The following is a 17,787-nucleotide window of genomic DNA, read 5'->3' as shown; positions in this document are numbered from 1 at the left end:
GTCGGCTGTGGGAATTTCACAACCGCACGTGCACGTCAGGAATTCTAACTAGCCTACATTTCCCAGGATTCTCTGATTTCATACGGCACGCTCCTTGTTTTGCAGTGAAAGCAGAGATTCGAGTTCAAACGTGCTGAGGTCGTGTTGCCTGTGTTGGGTTTTGAAGAGTTGGTGTGAAACTAAACAAAACACAACATGCTTGTTCGGGCTTTTGCAAACGGACTCTGTTACCGACTTTCAAGGGAAACCTCGCGGACTGTCGGGTTGGGGGGAAAGGGGAGGCAAAACAGACAAGCTTCCACAGAGGTATGCACGGTACTTGGCAAAAAATCATCAAAATCATCTGCTAACTACTTGTAATAAACAAGTCTTTGCAAAACCGTGAACAAAGACTAAAGATGTATAATGGGGAAATTTGCATGGTGCATTTCAGTGTAATTCTTATTTTAAATGTATTGCTTTTAACAGTTCATGCACGAGGAACACGCATCTGCTGTCAGTGCGAGCTGCTGCGCTAATTAAGAGCACGAGAGCGTTCATCCGTTCAGGGTCCTCGCGGCTTTCACTCTGAATCTCTGAAAAACACAACGATGCACTGCTATTCAAATAGGGTCCCTACGGAGTGTTCACTGCTCTCTCACTCACTCTCTCTGCATTCTTAGTAGAAGTTCACTTCACTTGTCAATATTTTATTTTATACGGAACACCCGTATGGGTACACCCATAACGTCATCAAACGCAGACAATGAATAGCGCAGTTTGAGTTTTTTTGTATGACAGATGTAAATGCCATGGCCTGTTTAAAGTTAAAACTTAAATACGAAATTGTATTAGATCATGCTCTGCTATTCTTTCTGCCTTTGCTAGTTCGTTTCCAGTGACCCCATTGTGTTACAAATTAATCAAACATATTCCCTTTAGTATCTCAAATAATATGATCTTGTGAAAACTACATGTGTACTGTTTGCAAAAACTCATATTAAAATCATTGAACTGGCAATAGGGTGACGGGACACTGAATTTTCTTGAACTTCTAAACAGTGTGTGACACCTAAAGTAATAAAGATAAAAGCTCAAACACACACACTCGCACACACAGTAGATCAGATAGTGTCCTAGTCTCTCATTCAGACTTCTTAGTTGACTTTGGACTGGTTTCGTAAACTATCAATAGCTAATGTGGCCTAATGTGATGTGAGTGGCTGGACACATAGGCAGGAGCCAGTCCTTGAGGTCAAAGGTCACAGTACTAGATCATAAGCTACTTTAGTATCACACACATGATCTCTTATTCATTGTGGAATTTATTTTTTAAACCCATGCTGAACAACATATAAGATTTCATGGAAATGATAGTTTTTAAAAAACTATATTGTACTTTTTTATTATAATTAAATAAATGTTAACTGTCTTTGTCCTAAATGATTTATTTGCACTGCTTTTTCTCTGTATCTAGGTGGCACTGAAGAAGACCCCGCTATATGATTTCCACAGGGCTCAGGGTGGTAAGATGGTGGAGTTTGCGGGATGGAGTATGCCTGTGCAATACAAAGACAGTCACATTAACTCACACATGCACACACGCCAGCACTGCTCCATCTTTGATGTCAGTCACATGCTGCAGGTCAGTGTGTAGACATTCAAAGGACTGACATTGTAGGTGTATGTAGACCAATCCATGTGATTTTTTTTAAATTTATTTACCCAATGCTGATTTTAATAGAGTAAAAAAGTGGGACATCTATCAGTTTAAAGTACCAATATTCATTCAATGTGTTGGATTTGTTGCTTTCTCCTCAGACTAAAGTCTATGGTAGAGACAGAGTGAAGTTTATAGAGTCTTTGATTGTTGGAGACATTGCTGAACTAAAAGACAACCAGGTATGATGCACACACAGTGGTAATAACCGCAAATTCAGTCACAATGAAATCAAAATGTATAATTCTTGTTTTTTTTAATGGAATTTTATTTGTAATATTGAAGTATATGAAGAGTTCAGATGCAAAAGCCTCCAAATGCCATTTGAAATTTTCTTCTTTAATGATGATTTTTATCAAACTTGTATATTTAAGTTCAGTAATTTCACTTAAATAACAATTAATAGGTAATTATCATTGCCATTTAAGTGAAATCACTGAACTTAAATATACAAGATTGATAAAAATTATCATTCTAGAAGAAAATTTCAAATGGCACTTTGAGGCTTTTGCATCTGAACTCTTCATATATTATAAATGAATTATGTGTGCACATCATTATTTTTTCTTGTAACTTCCATGGTTTTTGTGGGTCTCAAAAAGGTCTTTTTTTATTTGCCCTTACACTAAGAGCTACCGGTACACACCAGCTTTACATAACAATACAACTTGCTTAGTCATCAAAACCATTTTTTTTCCCTAGGGCACTCTGTCCCTCTTCACAAACACTAAAGGAGGAATCATGGATGATCTGATTGTGACCAAAACAGATCAGGAGTACCTGTATGTTGTCTCCAATGCTGGCTGTGCAGACAAAGACTCTGCTCATATGCAGGCCAGTAAAAGCTCATGAAAATAAAATGCCATGATCAACCAATCACAATCAAATGATGAGCATTTAAATATTTTTAATAATGACTGAAAATGTAATGTATGTATTGCAAAGATTATATTAACCGTAAACGCCACAAGAGGGCCAAATTCCTTAACATTTTTTTCACTTCCAGTTTTAATAAATAGTCTTGTGTATGAATCTGATTCTTTAATGTAGTTTAATGTTTATTTAGGATTAATTATGTTTTAATTATGTGTTTTTTGCTCAAATGTTTGTGTTTGTTTGTAGGCCATACTGCAGGAGTTTAAATCAGCGGGTCATGATGTAGATTTAGAGTTTATGGAAGAAAGTCTCATTGCTCTGCAGGGTAAGTTGTGGTTCTGTGATATACTGACCAAAATTACAAATGCAACACTTGTTTTTGCCTCCAATTTTCATGAGCTGAACTCAAAGATCTAAGACTTTTTTATGTACACAAAAGGCCTGCTTCTCTCAAACATTTTTCACAAATCTGTCTAAATTGGTGTTTGTGAACACTTCTCCTTTGCCGAGATAATCCATCCACCTCACTGTAGCATATCAAGTTGCTGATTAGACAGTATGATTATTGCACAGGTGTGTGGGTCCGTGCATTATCATGCTGCAACACAAGGTGATGGACGTGGATGAATGTATGATGTACATTTTCAGGCATTCGACTGATTGTATATTTATCTATATGTACCCAGGCCCATCAATGGCCCAGGTTCTGCAGAAAGGTGTGGGTGATGACCTCAGGAAGCTGACCTTTATGACCAGTGTTTTGACCACAGTGTTTGGCATCCAGGGCTGCAGGGTCACACGCTGCGGTTATACAGGGGAGGATGGAGTTGAGGTGTGTGTGATCTCCATCTGATTGTAGGACAACTATCCTGATATTATTTACTACCATTCAGAAGCACAACTGTTTTCAACATTGGTAATAATAAGAAATTTTACTTGAGCACCAACTCTGAAAATTGTGTTTTCTAATAGTTCTGAAACATCACAATATAACTGTTTTAATGTATTTTTGATCAAAAATCTTGGTGAGCATAGGATACTTTTTTTTTCCAAAAACACGACCATTATAAGTAATTAGAAGGCCAAATCTCATATTTTGTTTTTACAATGAAGGAAATATTAGATCTGATCAAAAAAAATTATCTAACATAAATAATTTGATAGTCTTAAAAACTTTTTTGGCAAGGCTTGGTGTCTTTATTTTTTGTTACATACATGTAAAGTTACATTTCTTGTCTGTACATATGATTTATTCAGATATCGGTGCCACCTGGAGACGTTGTCTCGCTGACTGAAAAGCTGTTAGCCAATAGTGAGGTGAAGCTCGCTGGTCTCGGTGCCAGAGATAGTCTCAGGCTGGAGGCAGGACTTTGTCTCTATGGCAATGACATTGATGAGACCACCACACCTGTGGAAGCAAGTCTTGTCTGGACTATAGGTGCGTAAAGACTTTTATTTTCAGTTCTCATGAAAGTGTATTGGTTGTTAACATATTGGTTTGTGTTAAGGTAAGCGCCGTCGACAGGCACTAGATTTCCCTGGTGCTGACATCATTGTTCCACAAATAAAGGCAAAGACTCAGAGAAAGAGAGTGGGACTGATCTCCACTGGACCACCTGTCAGACAACACACACCCATCCTGTCAACTGATGGGAGGGTTATAGGTAACAAATGCATTTGTGTTTAAAGTGCCAGTATTATGCTTTCTCAGATATTACCTTCATGTATTGTATCGTATAGCTGTTTGTGAATGTAAAAGGTCTGCTAATTTTCAAAAATTAAAGTGCACAATAGTTATTGTCTCTCAAAAGAAAGAACTGATTCTGAACTGCCTGAAACGAAGTTAGAATTTAGTCATAGTTTCTGCATGAACCTGTGTAGGTTTGTAATAAATTTGCATTGTGCCAAGTCTTCATTAGCTGCCCGCAGACAATGTCTACTTTGACCCACCATCGAGTTTGATTCATGACATGTTGAGAAGATGAGAATGCAAATTCACTTTGCATGCACTTCCATAGGATGAGGACTCGGGCTTGAATTAATATAGTAAAGATGACACCATTAATACGGAGTTTGTATCATTATGTAAGTACAGGGGAAGCGCTGAATTCTGATGTAGTAATGTTTTTTGACATGTGCTGTAAATGGTAGACCAACCATAACAGATTGGTTCATCATACCAATCAAAGCAGAGTAGGCTTATGGAAAGGAGCAGTTTAAAGAGTCCAAATCCTTTATTGAACTGTTTCAGACACTGTGAAAAAAGAGGGCATGCTGCAATGTATATTAAATTGTTAAAGAGAAAATGAAAGAGTTTTTTTACCTTGGATGCATGTAAACATATTATATCAGACCTCCAAAACAAAATTAGGAACATTTAAAATGGCATAATGCCATAACAAAATCATCATTTACTTACCCTCATGTCTTTCCAAACCCATATGATGTTCTTTCCCGTCCACTTTATTTTAGGAGAGGTCACCAGTGGATGCCCCTCCCCCTGCCTCAAGCAAAATGTTGCCATGGGCTATGTGGAAACTGGCTTCAGTAAATTGGGCACATCAATCCAGGTGGAAGTGAGGAAAAAAGCAGTGCCAGCAGTGGTCAGCAAGATGCCATTCGTGCCCACAAAGTACTACATGGGCCAGTAGACCTAGAGAGGGTCTGTCGTAGATCTGTCTGGAAGTATTTAGCACTGGATTAGCACTGGAATGGAAACCAAAATTTGAGGTTATGTAAAGCCTGAGACACACGTCAACATTGAGCATTCCATAATGCAAACTTTAAACACACAATTTACTTTTGTGTTATTTCAAGTACTGTAAATTGCATTCCAGAACATTTTGCAATAATTGCACAACGGTATGGCCACTTCACTAGGAATTCAAATCAAATGGACTTTCTGGATGTGGGATAGGACCACTTGCTGTTAGTGTGTGTGTGTCTAACATAGAGCACTTAAAATGGGAGAATGTGGGAAGGTGAAATTGTTTTAAAGAGAACTCTGTAAGATTCATTTAAAAAGTTTTCTACACATCTGGTTCATTTTATGCCAGTGTACTTTTTAGTGTTATAGTTCTATGATAGACAATAAGATAATTAACAATATTAGTCTGAATTAGATATATACTGCGATATTAGAAAAGTGCCTAATTCCTCAGGTATAGTTTATTATGATGTAATGTCATCATCTTTTAATTTCAGACCACATCAGTGTGAAACCTTTCTGTCTGAAAGAACATTTAAATTCTGTTTGGGATGTGATTAAATAATACTATTTTATTTTATAGAATTTTATAAACCTTTACCTGATTGGTAACATAGTAATACAGTGATAATACTGTTTGTACTGTGGACTATGATTTAAAATAATTTATATTAAAAATAAATTATAATATATTAGATGTGGGTTATTTGCAGACAATAAGCTTGACTGTTATAAAGGAACTGGGTGTAAAGCATGTAACGTTTTACGATGATTAATCTTAGTAAATTAATAAACAGAAAAAAAGTGGGTATTGGTATTGTGAATAATTAACTTGTTAAAGAGTGAATGAATTTTAATGGCCGATGTTGTACACCGGTGACGTGTACCACCGTCTCAGTATATGAGAATTACTAGCGACATAAAAACAAATGTCAGGGTATACTGACAGTTCTGATTAGCCTCATTGTTTTCAAGCAGAAAAGTTTACAAAGCTGTAACTTTTCTGCAGACTGTGCAATCCAAACATTTCTAAATGGCTGATCATTGTTGGAAATGTAGTTCTCAATTTTACCTTTGTCATAGAATTAAGCCAGTTGGAATTCCTACAGCGAACTACATTACCCCTAATGCCGAGCTCCTATGTACTCCGTAGAGGAGGAGCATGCCGGGTGTGCGAGCGTTACCGATGGGAAGATGGTGGAATCTGAAGCAGCAACGTGCACGATACTCCGTCCCAAACATTTCCAACAACATTTACCATCACAACCTGGTATTAGATATCGGTTACCCGGGGACAACCATAGATAATATATACTAAAACTAAGATAGAATTTTAAGTATTATTTTGATTTCGGTGCGAGATGCACCTTAAGTTACATTGTGGTGCCTGAGACGTGGGGCCAAACTGCACATCACAGTATTTTGATAATCTGGACAGGATTTCTCCACTGGGATTGTTTATATACAGGTTACTGTGTACAGTGTGTTCTCTATAATCTGTCATTTGGTGTTTGGAGCGGCCGTCAGCATGCCACGAAGCAAGAAGGGGAAACGAGGTGGGAACAGTTCGAGTAAGGGTGAGTTTATCTGTAACACCTGCTGTCATAGTCAGTAAAATAACACTATCACACGGCAAAATATATTTTGTCTTACACATTTATATTGAAAACAATATCATCGTACTTGCATAAACTGTGTAAAGAGGCGTTTTCAATCTCTCTTGAATTATTGTTCCTACACCGTTGGGTTTTTTTCTTGTAAGAATGAACCTCACTAATGTGTCATTTATGTTAAAACAAGAAAATAATGTAACCTTTTAAAATAGGGTGATATGTAAAATCAGTGCTTGGTTGGATGACATTGACCGGCTGGAAACTTTATTTTCTCTCTCTTTCAAAATATTGAAATAATGATGCATATTATTTTACAATTTTATTCAGGCATTACCCAAATAGCTTTGATTTAGTCTTCCTGATGTGGCTGTAACTGTAACCATTTCAGCACCTTACAGCTGAGCTTTCAAGAAACAGCCGTCAAAAAACTTGAATTATAAATAAACTAAATCAAATGAGTAAATAATATTTAAATATTTACCTATGACTGTTTAGGGAACTGTGTGTTCCCTTTACCTCAGAAGTAAGGATAGAAGCAGAGTGATTGACTGTCAGGGTTATTCAGTCAGCAGCATGACAGGTGAAGGCAGCTCATGCCGGCTCGTGTATATTTAGCCCAAGTGTTACGAAGCCACGAAAACCGGGCCTTCCAGGACCACTCACGCGTGGTGTATTACAGGAATTTTGGATTAAACATTGAAACGTTCGTCTCGAACAATAGGTCTTCCCTTTTTTTAAAAAAACACTTTTTTGTTTGTTAAGTTCACGTGCAGAGCAGCGTCACGTGCAGTGTAAGCATGCAAGCACGATTTGTGCGCGTGTACCTGCATTTATCTCGTCACCCAGGCATTCATAGAGGTAGAAATGGGTTTTTCTAGGGTGACCATATTTTGATTACCAAAAACCAGGACAGTCTGCCCGGCAAACAGATACTCAAATGATACTCGAAGTTTACTCAAAGATGCCTTATTAATTTCAGTACATTTAAAGTAGGTTATGCCTCCTCTATGGATAGAAAATTGACACAAAAATTCAAGACACAAATTCAGATAGATATATGTGTGTATATATATAGACTATATATAATACTCTTCATTGTTATCCTGTTTTTCTTCCTCATCCTACTCATTTTCTCATCTATATTTTGCTGTAGAGCTGATCTTTCCCAGCAGTTGTTTGAAAACCAGGACATTTTCATCACTTTATAAAAGACCCTAGTCTTTCTCGTGACAGAATTCACTGTGATGAGTGCTGAAGAGTTTTGTTTTAAAGTTGTCAAATCACTTGATTACATTTCTGTGTGTTTTGTCCTGGCTGGAAAAAACAAACAAAAGAGGTTAAACTAATCTTGTGTGGTTTTCTGGTCTTCACTGGTTTCAGGGATACTCCACTCAAAAATGAGAATTCTGTCATTATTTACTCACCCTCAAGTTGTTTCAAACCTGTATGAGTTTCTTTCTTCTGCTGAACACAAATAAATATATTTTGAAGAACGATCGGAATCAAACAGTTCTTTGGCACCACTGACTTCCAAAAGAATACTATGGAAGTCAATGGTAACAAAGTTCCCATTGTTTTTCAAAATATCTTCATTTGTGTTCGTGAGAAGAACAACTCATACAGGTTTGAAACAACTTGAGGGTGCGTAAATGATGACAGAATTTTCTTTTTTGGGTATCCTTTTAAGATTGTTGTTTGTAGAAAGCTGGTGGACAAAGTAAATTCCCATCCTAATCAGCTGAAAAATGTCACAACCAGCTAACCATGTACAGGGGTTGGACAATGAAACTGAAACACTGGCCAATGTTGGAAGTTTCACATCTATATGCCTGGCGGCCAATCTTCAGAGTGAAGCACAGGTGGATCAGTGATGGTTTGAGCTCCAATATCATGACAATCCTGATTGTATTTGATGGACACGACTCTGCCGAGGACTACCAAACCCTTCTGGAGGATCATGAGCACCTGATGCTCAAACCGTGTATCAGCATGATCATGCACCAACACACACAGCAAGACTTGTGACAGAAGGGTTTGATGAAGATGAAAGTGACGTTGAACATGCACAGTCACCATATCTAAATATTATTGAGGTGTTTTGGAGAAGCGAGTCCACCAGCATCATATAGTGACCTGGACACTGTTCTGGAAGAGGAACGGCTCATAATCCCACTGGTCACTGTGAATGACTTCTATCTGTCATTCCCAAGATGAATTGGTGCTGTATTTGGATGCAAAATGAGGCCCTCACCATACTAACAAATTATTGTGTTGTAAAACCAGGTGTTTCAGTTTCATTGTACAACCCCTGTAAGTATGACCAGATTGGGAGACCAGCACACCATTTTAGGTGTTTTTCAATATGGCTGTAATTTTGAACGATTAGGGAAGTCATTTGAGGCTACTGCAATAGTTACTGTTCTGTGTTGGCTGGTTTTGTCCTGCAGTTAAACTTGAAATGTCAAACTGATCTCAAATAAGATCTGTGAGTAGTTTAATCTGTCTCTTCCTCCTGTTCACTGTGAGCAGGCTCACTTCGACAGGAAGTGCTTCAGCTGCAGTTGTCAAAAACTGTCCTGTCACGTCCAGGTAGCGTGACCTGATCTTGTTTGTGACCTCATGCCTCTCACCCCATTAATTTGTAATGAGCAGCAGCATGTCAATGTCCATTCATTTGTATTTGTTTACATCTCTCATTTCTCTAATGCCTTTCATGACTTGAGAACCAACATTCCCCACAAGCATCACTTCTGCTTCCTTGTGAACACAGACCCTATGGATCAGTGTTTCCCAACATGTTTTGGTCTATTGTACAACCACATCAGTAAAGGTCAACTACTTTTTTTATTGGTACCAAGCCAGAAATGTGTTCCTTTTGTCTTCTATTTTACTGGAAATAATTTGTCAGTTTCAAAGCCTATTTTCTCACCAATTAGCTGCTTCTGTAATAAGCTCATCTTTCATGAGTTTTGGCTGTTCTTCCAATCATAAATAAACTGGGATGATCACCAAAATTAGTCATTTGCACTTTTTCAATGGTAGGATTGAAATACCAAAGGACCCTTGGCTACACAGCTCCACTATGTGACAAAGCTTCTGGAAAGTTCTGGAACTCAAGTCAAAATATTTGGCCAACTGTTCCTATCCTTATTTTGATTTTGTCTCAGATATGTTTTCCACCAATTCCAAACTATTCTGGAATCCTCCACATGAAATCCATCCATCATGAATGCACTACTGCTTCCCATCTCATTCCAGCTGATCTGATCTTGTTTTGCTGATATATTAGTACAGAAGTTAGTATGCACTACCATTTCAAAGTCTATTCAGCCATCACATTGATATTGATGAGAGATTTAATTTATTGTGGCCAGACTGTGAGCATAAGAGTCTTCATTTAAAAACAAACCATTAGGAAATCTTACTGACCCCAAACTTTTGAACAGTTATGTACATTAAGCAGACCAACTTATAAATGAGGAATATCTTCACTAAAATTTTTCTCCCAAGTGAATCAGACCAATCAAGATAAATCATGATTAATTCAATCTAACTATATTATTTTGGATATCTAGTAAAGTAGTATAAAAGGCAGATAAATAAGTTTCAATATTGATTTTTTTTCAAGAGCATTAACTATATGAACCTACCTTTCAGAGATTAGCCTGATTCGGGAGATTCTTGATCCAGAGTGGATCAGTGAGGAGACACTGATTTAAAGAGGATGGAGTCTCATAGCACCCACTGGATTATTGATTCATGTTTTTCTTCACTCCATTTTAGGTCATTTTTAATCATGATACTTCCATGCTATGTACTTAAGGTCTGCTGCTGGTATCTCAGGGAAAAATAGTTAGGTAATTGTCTGTCTCTGACGAATGTGTGTTTGAGAGACACCCCATTGAACTTTGGCTGCAGTTAGAGCTTTGTTTCTTAGATGTGGCTTAGGGTTCCTGAGTTTATATGTGAGTGAAAAAGGTCTGTCTTTCTATTGGTTTCCTATATAGTCAGACTGTTCAAACTTTGTCAAAAGGTCAATTTAAAATCAATGGTACACTAGATTGTTAAAACAAATGGCACGAATTGGTTTTGCAATCCTACATGCGTGTTTGTTTGTTTTATCTGAAGCACTGAAGTGAATCATTGTATATAGGATTGTTTTAGGTTAGGTACATGAACTTTGTTGACAGTTGAAACATACATGATCACACTGACCCATCTATCCCCCTAACCTATGATCATTCCCTTCTGTGTTCCCTCTTTTATTAACTTAAACCACTAAACTAATGTTCAATGTGTATCTCTCATTCTTGTCTCTCTCTGTTTCAGGGAGGAATGGGGTGAGAGGCGATTCTGGTGTGAGTGATGACGATTTAGCGTCTGATGTTCTCAGTCACTGCAGCAGCACCAGTGAGTGCGCATCTGTTGTAGAAGAGGGCACAGGTACATGCACAATTACAGTTGCATAAATGCACAAACTACCGCAAATATGAATTGCCCCTAGCACATCCACACATTGATTCTTTGTGCAGGTGAGGCAGTAGATGAACAAACTGCTCAGGAAGAAACAGAAGACAAACTAAAGCAATGCATCGACAATCTGATGGACAAAAGGTATCAATACGCTAAAATACAACAGTCTGAAATTACACAATTACTGAAAGGCGTATAAGCTCTGCAGCTGTTTCACTCTGTTTTTTATGTTTCTCAGTGCTAAGACCCGTCTGTCTGGATTGGAAAGTCTGCGCTTGGCGTTTTCCTCCAGAGTCCTGTATGAATTCCTGTTAGAGAGACGTTTCACCATTAGTGACTGTCTGGAGAGGAGCTTGAGGAAAGGTTGGAATTAGTACTTTTTTTTTTTTTTTTTGCTTTTGTAGTATATGCTTGTCAAAGGGATACTCCACATTTTTTTGGAAAATAGGCTCATTTTACAACTTCCCCAGAGTTGGGTTTTACCATTTTCGAATCCATTCAGCCAATTTTCTGATATTTAGAAGAATATCAGTCACCAGACAGTTTCTGCTCCCATAAACTTCCATAGTATATATTTGTTTCTACTTTGTGGAGTATCCCTTTTAATGTATGTTTTTTTTTAATCAAAACTCATGTTTCATTGTTTTTAATGATTCATTTTATTTACTGTTTTACATAAATATTTGATTATCTTTTGTGAATTAGTAAAACGGGATTGTAAGAATTTAAGTAAAAGCACTGTAAAGATGATAAATGATTTTATTTTACATTATTTTGCATTAAAGGTGCCCCTAGTATGTGCTTCATAGTTAAATACCAAGAGTTCAGTTCATGGACATGACATACAGTGAGTCTCAAACACCATTGTTTTCTCCTTATTTAAATATCGTTTTTGAAAAACACCCCTGAAAAATAGGCGAATCTCCACATAACACCGACTGTGATGCAACAGTCGGGATCATTAATATGTACGCCTCCATCATTTGCATATGCCAGCCCATGTTCAATGACAGGCGGAACTGCGCAGCTGAAGATGGGAATGTGATGGGAATAGATCTAAATACTTTAAAAACATCTCACGATTCGTTAATCTTGATAGATGTAATAGTAATAGCTGTTGTAAAAGTATTTGCGAATTTCACATGTAATGCATAGCTATTTCATATGCAAGCATGTTAGCCAATCACAGCAGTGGCCGGTTCCACTGAATCCCACAGCTTCAAACAGAGCGTTAAAATCAGGCTAGGAAAAATGCCTTGTTTCGAAATTAGGACTATTTTTGATCCAAAAAAAACCCCACTAACATTTTAAGGGTTACCCAGAAAATAGTAAAAAATAATAAAACAGCCCCATTCTAGGGCACCTTTAAACATCTGTTTTGTTGTACTGATGCTTGCAGTGTGTGATTATTTATGTGGAGAGAAATCCCAAGCTGCGCATGGACATGTATCTGTTGTTTCTTCCACTTGAAAAATGAACTGAGTTGACTTGCTGAGTAAAGTCTCATTCCCTTTAGGTGGAGGAGAGGAGCAGGCGGCGGCTGCCACAGTGGGTGCTCTCTTGTGTGGGCAGCTCGGGGGGGGAGTCGAAGGTGAGGAGGGCTTCAAGATGCTCCGCCCCATCCTCAGCTCCATCCTGATTGACAGCTGTGCCAGCCTTTCAGCGCGACAGAGTGTGAGTGATGCCTCAAAATAGGTCCATAAACTCTTATTAGATCTATTGCTTTGTCTTTTAAAATGTGATTAACTATATATCTATCTTTTGTCAGTGCGCTCGAGCTCTAGGTATTTGCTGCTACGTCTCTGCCTCAGACGATCCAGAGGTACAGTCAGATCTCGTAAAAAGCTTATTAATATTTATAGTCTGCATGTTTGTAGAAGTATCATCTGTCTTTTTCAGGACCTGATAAAATCTCTTGGACATTTGGAGAGTGTGTTTGTGGCTGCATATCCCCTGGGTGATGGCACTCTGCCCTCTGTCAAAGCTGGGACCCCTGCGCTCCACAGCGCCGCCCTACAGTCTTGGGCTCTGCTCTGCACCCTCTGCCCTGCGTCACGCATCGACACCATTCTCAACCAGTGAGTTTGACATGCAAGAAAACACATCTTTGTATAAACTCTACAAACTTAATAACAAGGGCAAAAATATCGGTAATGCTTCCTTTTACAGTACAGTACTTACAGTGTACTTACCTAGAAAGTACTGGCTAATATAGGGTAAGTACATGGAACAGGGGTAGGTTTAGGGGTAGGTTCAAGATTAGTACTAGTTATTACCCAGTAATTGTAGTTACTAAAATAAGTACATAGTATTTACATGGGTAACTGGACTGTAAAAGGAAGCGTTACCAAAATATCATATCGCCATTATTTTCAGGACAATCACTATTATTTTATCACAATTTTTTTCATGTTGGTTTTACTATTTTGCAAGTGACTGAGCAGAACATCCAACTAATTTCCCTGTTTTAGAAATGTTGTCTTAAAAGGTAACAAAATATAAAACCATTTAGGCCAAAGTAGGGGTGGGTGATTATTTTATCTTTGTTATTAAAAACAAGAACAAAGATGCATATTACAAATACAATATACAAATGAAATAAAAACCTTTTTTTCACAGTAGGTGTATTTAACAGTAGTATACAAGAAATTGAATAAACAAATGTAAAAACGAACTTCAGCATATTCCTGGATCTCTAAGATAAAATAATAGGGTTAGGGTTAGGCTTCTAACCAACATCCTTCTGTTATTTGCAAAAACAATTACTTGAAATTTTAGCTGTAGAGAATAATTAAAAACAGCTTATACAAAAGAAAAATACATGATCATCTGTAGAGAGCACAGTCAAAATGTAACTTTTTGTGACTGGCATTGCACTGATACACACTGTGACTGGAGGGCAGTAGGCTACAGTAAACTTTTTTTTTACAGCATATCGATGTGAAAACTAAACAAAGAAAGCAGCTCTCATACAAAAATATAAAATTGGCCACAATGAAATTATGCCAATTTTCCATAGGTTAGCTTTTAAGAAAGAGGGTGCCGTTCAGATTTCGTGCTCGGCCATCATGCGTCTCTGTTATGTGCATGCCACAGACTGTCTGGGCACTGCACTTTAGAGTTTAGACTTTTACGTTCTGTCAATATTACGTTATTTAAAATCAATTTTTGACATTTGTGAATCGATTCCGAATCGTCCACGTCCGCATAGATTCCTAATGAAGGGGTAAAACAAAGTAAAGAGTTTTAACAGAAATATAATACCAGTTGGCAATCTAACCTAAATTTGAGGTTGTGATAAAATGGAGTCAGACAAAAGCTCAAAAGAGAATGAAATTATTTTGCCACACGGAAAGACAGTAATGCGTAGAGACCTTCACCTGTTCAAACTCGGATGCCGACATTGGGCCGATATAGACAGGTTTACGCATCCAATGTTTTTATGTAATACTTTATCTGGGTGTTGTCACATGGCTTTTTATTCACCCAAATAAGAATACAGAGAGTCCAATTTGTTTGTAATATAATCTTTCTCTTTGTCTATATTTCAGCCACTTGCCACGTCTGCATGCGTGTTTAGAAAGCAGTGATGTGGACTTCAGGATCGCTGTGGGAGAGACCATCGCTCTGCTGTATGAACTGGGCCGTGACATCGATCAGGTGTGTATTGTGTAGTGTTGAATAGGTTTGAGTATCAGGATGATGGCAGTGTATATAATATGTGTTGTGCCTCAGGAGTTCGAGTATGAGGACTGTGATGCATTGTGTGACAGTCTAAAGAGTCTAGCGACTGATGGAAACAAACATCGTGCTAAAAACGACCGCAGGAAACAGCGCTCAATCTTCAGAGAGGTGCTGCACTACATTGAGGTGAAAAGGAGATCTGCTACTGAGGCTTTTTTATTTTTAAATCATGTCAGTTAATTATATTCAGATATTTTATAGCTACATTGCATATGGTTGATCCAGGACTGTCATAGATGATTATGGTTTAAAAATGTTCATACACCAGACCAATCATTCCCTTCCATTTTCAGAATGAAGATTTCACAGTGGAGAAGATCCAGTTTGGGATTGAGGCCATCTACATTGATGGCTGGATGCGCCACAGGATTTATGATGCCTTCAAGGAGGTGCTCGAGTCTGGAGTCAGACACCACCTACAAGTGAGGAGGACCACTCACTGTTGGCATACATAACACTATGTAGTACTGGAGACAAATCGAGATTTTATTCCAATTTATATTTTTAAAATGATCTTAAATAAATGGTTTCTTAAAATTCAAATTTGATCTTTTAATCTATACACATAAAAAACAAATGAGAAAATCATTGTTTAATAGTGCTCTCCAGCAGCAGTTTGACTCCAATGCCTCCCCATTGTCTAGAATAATATTTGAAGGCCCCTGTATATAGATTAATAGTTTTCCTCTGGTACATAATAATTAAATAATTAAATTTTCCGTTAAAATAATAATTAAAATGTGCAAGTTTAAGAATTCCAGAAAAGCTGAATCTTTTTCAGAGATCCCCCTTCTTTTTAACCATTGATTTTTACATGACTTTTTCAGTTGTTTGTTTCACTAGACAAGAATAATTTACCTGTCATTTCCATATATATACATTGTTGGGTGTAATTGCATTACTAACTAATTATATGTTAAAATGTATTCTGATGTAACATAATTCTTCAGTCATTTCAAGAACAAATCATTAAATTTTCTATTTTATTTATTTGAAAAAATTAAAACAGCCTTTTCATGGCAATTTTTGTATGGTTCACCTGGTCGAAGTTGATGAAAGTAATTAGTATTGAGTAATGCAATACATTTTAGAGGGAGTAATTAGTACAGTGATCTAATTAAGTAATCTAATTCATTATTAGTTTGTTAGTTTTTTAGAGTAACTTGTCCAACACTTAGATGTGTGTGTATATAAATAATATTAATAATTATTATTATTTAATGCATGTTTTGTCTTGTCTTGTCTTCTAAAGGCCCCTTTTGAAGCTCAGCCCTTTTGCTGAGCTTTCGTAGTGTGCTCCAGGGCCTGTGATAGATGACCACTGCTATAAAGTGTTTATTATAAAGAATTTTTGTGTCTGTTTGTGTAGTTTAATCCTTTGCTGAGGGATATTTTTGGACTTGGACCTCCTCTTATCCTGGATGCATCTGTTAAAGCCAGCAGGATCTCCCGCACCGAGAGGGTAATCTCTCGTCTTTTCATTTATTAATGTAATAAATTGGACGTACTGTAACACTTAACATCATAAAAAGTATTAGTTTGCAGTCAGATTCAGTTATTTTTTGAACTATCTGTCAAGACAATTCATGCAAATAAAAGCAGCACCCTTTATTCTAAATTTAAGTTTTTGCACAGATATTTATGTAACTTTGGGCTTGTCTCTTCACAGCATCTGTTCAACTCTGCTGCGTTCAAAGCTCGGACTAAATTGAGGAACAAAGTGAGGGACAAACGTGCCGATGTGATGTGAGGATGAAGGCGACAAAGAGAGAGAAACACTACATCCTTAAAATCCCCTCGGCTCACTTGAAATTATAGTTTGACATACTACCAAGCCAGAGACTTGATAAAATTTGCGTGCGACTGATTGTATGTCTGCCAGTGTGCGAGTGCAAAGGCCGGGTGTGTGTATGCGGTGTTTTTATTTAACATCACAGTGTGATATGAATCTAGGAATTCTGCAATTAAACAAAACGTGAAATATTGTACCTTTGTATCAACCTTTTGTAAGGCTGTATTAAGCTTTTCTGTTGAAAACTGTTTACCACCTCAAGAGTTATTGGGGGAAAAGAAAAATCATTTTTATCATAAACACTTTTCACGAACTTTTTACAGTTCTGCAACAAAGAAAGAGGCCAAGAAAAATGAATTCTTTGTAGTTTTTCTATATGAATTTTATAAACGGACTATGCTGATGCACCTGTGATCTCATGATGCAAACAATTGAAAATGCATCTTGGACTGCAGTTTTCCTGAGTTAGTGTAGACGTTTGTTAAACCTTTCTCACTGCCACTAAATCATCTGTTTTACATCATACTCATCTGCTGAAAAGTGTGGGTTTTTTTTTATTGGCTCCAAGTGTGACACAGTAAATTAATATTCTTATCCCCAAGCTTATTTGTGCCTATTTAGATCATGCTTCTATCATTTGGTTGAAATAATTTCTAAATATCAACCTACCTTGTCCTGACTTTTTTTTTTTAGTGAAAGTACTGTATGCAACAGCCAGACTTTTGAAGAGAAATAAATTATGTAATTATCCTTAACAGAGTTGCAATTTTTTTTGACAGAAAAATTGTATTTGTAGTAGTAAGACATTATGGCAGGCTTTCATTAAACCAAAATACAGTTAAAATTCATCTCACATTCCTGGGTCTCCCGTTTCAATTGTATA

At 37.2% G+C, this 17,787-nt stretch overlaps 2 protein-coding genes across 4 annotated transcripts; both read left to right on the top strand.

Moving 5' to 3' along the window:
* Positions 1-67: 67 nt before the first annotated feature.
* Positions 68-6,089, top strand: amt (aminomethyltransferase). Its single transcript, XM_039678927.2, has 9 exons — positions 68-306; positions 1,457-1,624; positions 1,801-1,881; positions 2,402-2,533; positions 2,822-2,900; positions 3,262-3,407; positions 3,833-4,013; positions 4,084-4,239; positions 5,048-6,089. Exons 1-9 carry the CDS (start codon positions 196-198, stop codon positions 5,224-5,226), a joined length of 1,233 nt encoding a protein of 410 aa, XP_039534861.2. The 5' UTR covers positions 68-195; the 3' UTR covers positions 5,227-6,089.
* A 354-nt stretch (positions 6,090-6,443) lies between these two features.
* Positions 6,444-17,659, top strand: ifrd2 (interferon-related developmental regulator 2). 3 transcript variants are annotated; one of them, XM_089119587.1, is made up of 13 exons: positions 6,444-6,859; positions 9,425-9,484; positions 11,225-11,338; positions 11,428-11,509; positions 11,607-11,731; positions 12,885-13,042; positions 13,137-13,190; positions 13,268-13,446; positions 14,920-15,028; positions 15,104-15,238; positions 15,406-15,534; positions 16,482-16,574; positions 16,782-17,659. In XM_089119587.1, exons 1-13 carry the CDS (start codon positions 6,811-6,813, stop codon positions 16,860-16,862), a joined length of 1,368 nt encoding a protein of 455 aa, XP_088975713.1. In that variant the 5' UTR covers positions 6,444-6,810; the 3' UTR covers positions 16,863-17,659. The 3 variants fall into 3 exon arrangements, with proteins under 3 accessions (XP_088975713.1, XP_088975715.1, XP_088975714.1); XM_089119589.1 differs by lacking the exon at positions 9,425-9,484 and having other exon boundaries at positions 6,445-6,838; XM_089119588.1 differs by lacking the exon at positions 9,425-9,484 and having other exon boundaries at positions 6,445-6,859.
* Positions 17,660-17,787: the final 128 nt, after the last annotated feature.

This window comes from Pimephales promelas, chromosome 14 (assembly GCF_988280905.1).
Source record: "Pimephales promelas chromosome 14, fPimPro1.hap1.1, whole genome shotgun sequence".
NCBI classification, from domain to species: domain Eukaryota; kingdom Metazoa; phylum Chordata; class Actinopteri; order Cypriniformes; family Leuciscidae; genus Pimephales; species Pimephales promelas.
The sequence above is the reverse complement of the archived record's forward strand: the minus strand, read 5'-3'. Positions and strand labels throughout refer to the sequence as shown.

Excerpts from the sequence above, each read along its gene's own strand:
- ifrd2 (XM_089119587.1), top strand. The coding sequence starts at position 6,811 with ATGCCACGAAGCAAGAAGGGGAAACGAGGTGGGAACAGTTCGAGTAAG. Across the intron at positions 9,485-11,224 it reads AACTGTCCTGTCACGTCCAG|GGAGGAATGGGGTGAGAGGC; the intron begins GTAGCGTGACCT and ends TCTCTGTTTCAG. Across the intron at positions 13,191-13,267 it reads CTGCCTCAGACGATCCAGAG|GACCTGATAAAATCTCTTGG; the intron begins GTACAGTCAGAT and ends TGTCTTTTTCAG.
- amt (XM_039678927.2), top strand. The coding sequence starts at position 196 with ATGCTTGTTCGGGCTTTTGCAAACGGACTCTGTTACCGACTTTCAAGG. Across the intron at positions 307-1,456 it reads ACAGACAAGCTTCCACAGAG|GTGGCACTGAAGAAGACCCC; the intron begins GTATGCACGGTA and ends CTCTGTATCTAG. Across the intron at positions 1,625-1,800 it reads ATGTCAGTCACATGCTGCAG|ACTAAAGTCTATGGTAGAGA; the intron begins GTCAGTGTGTAG and ends CTTTCTCCTCAG.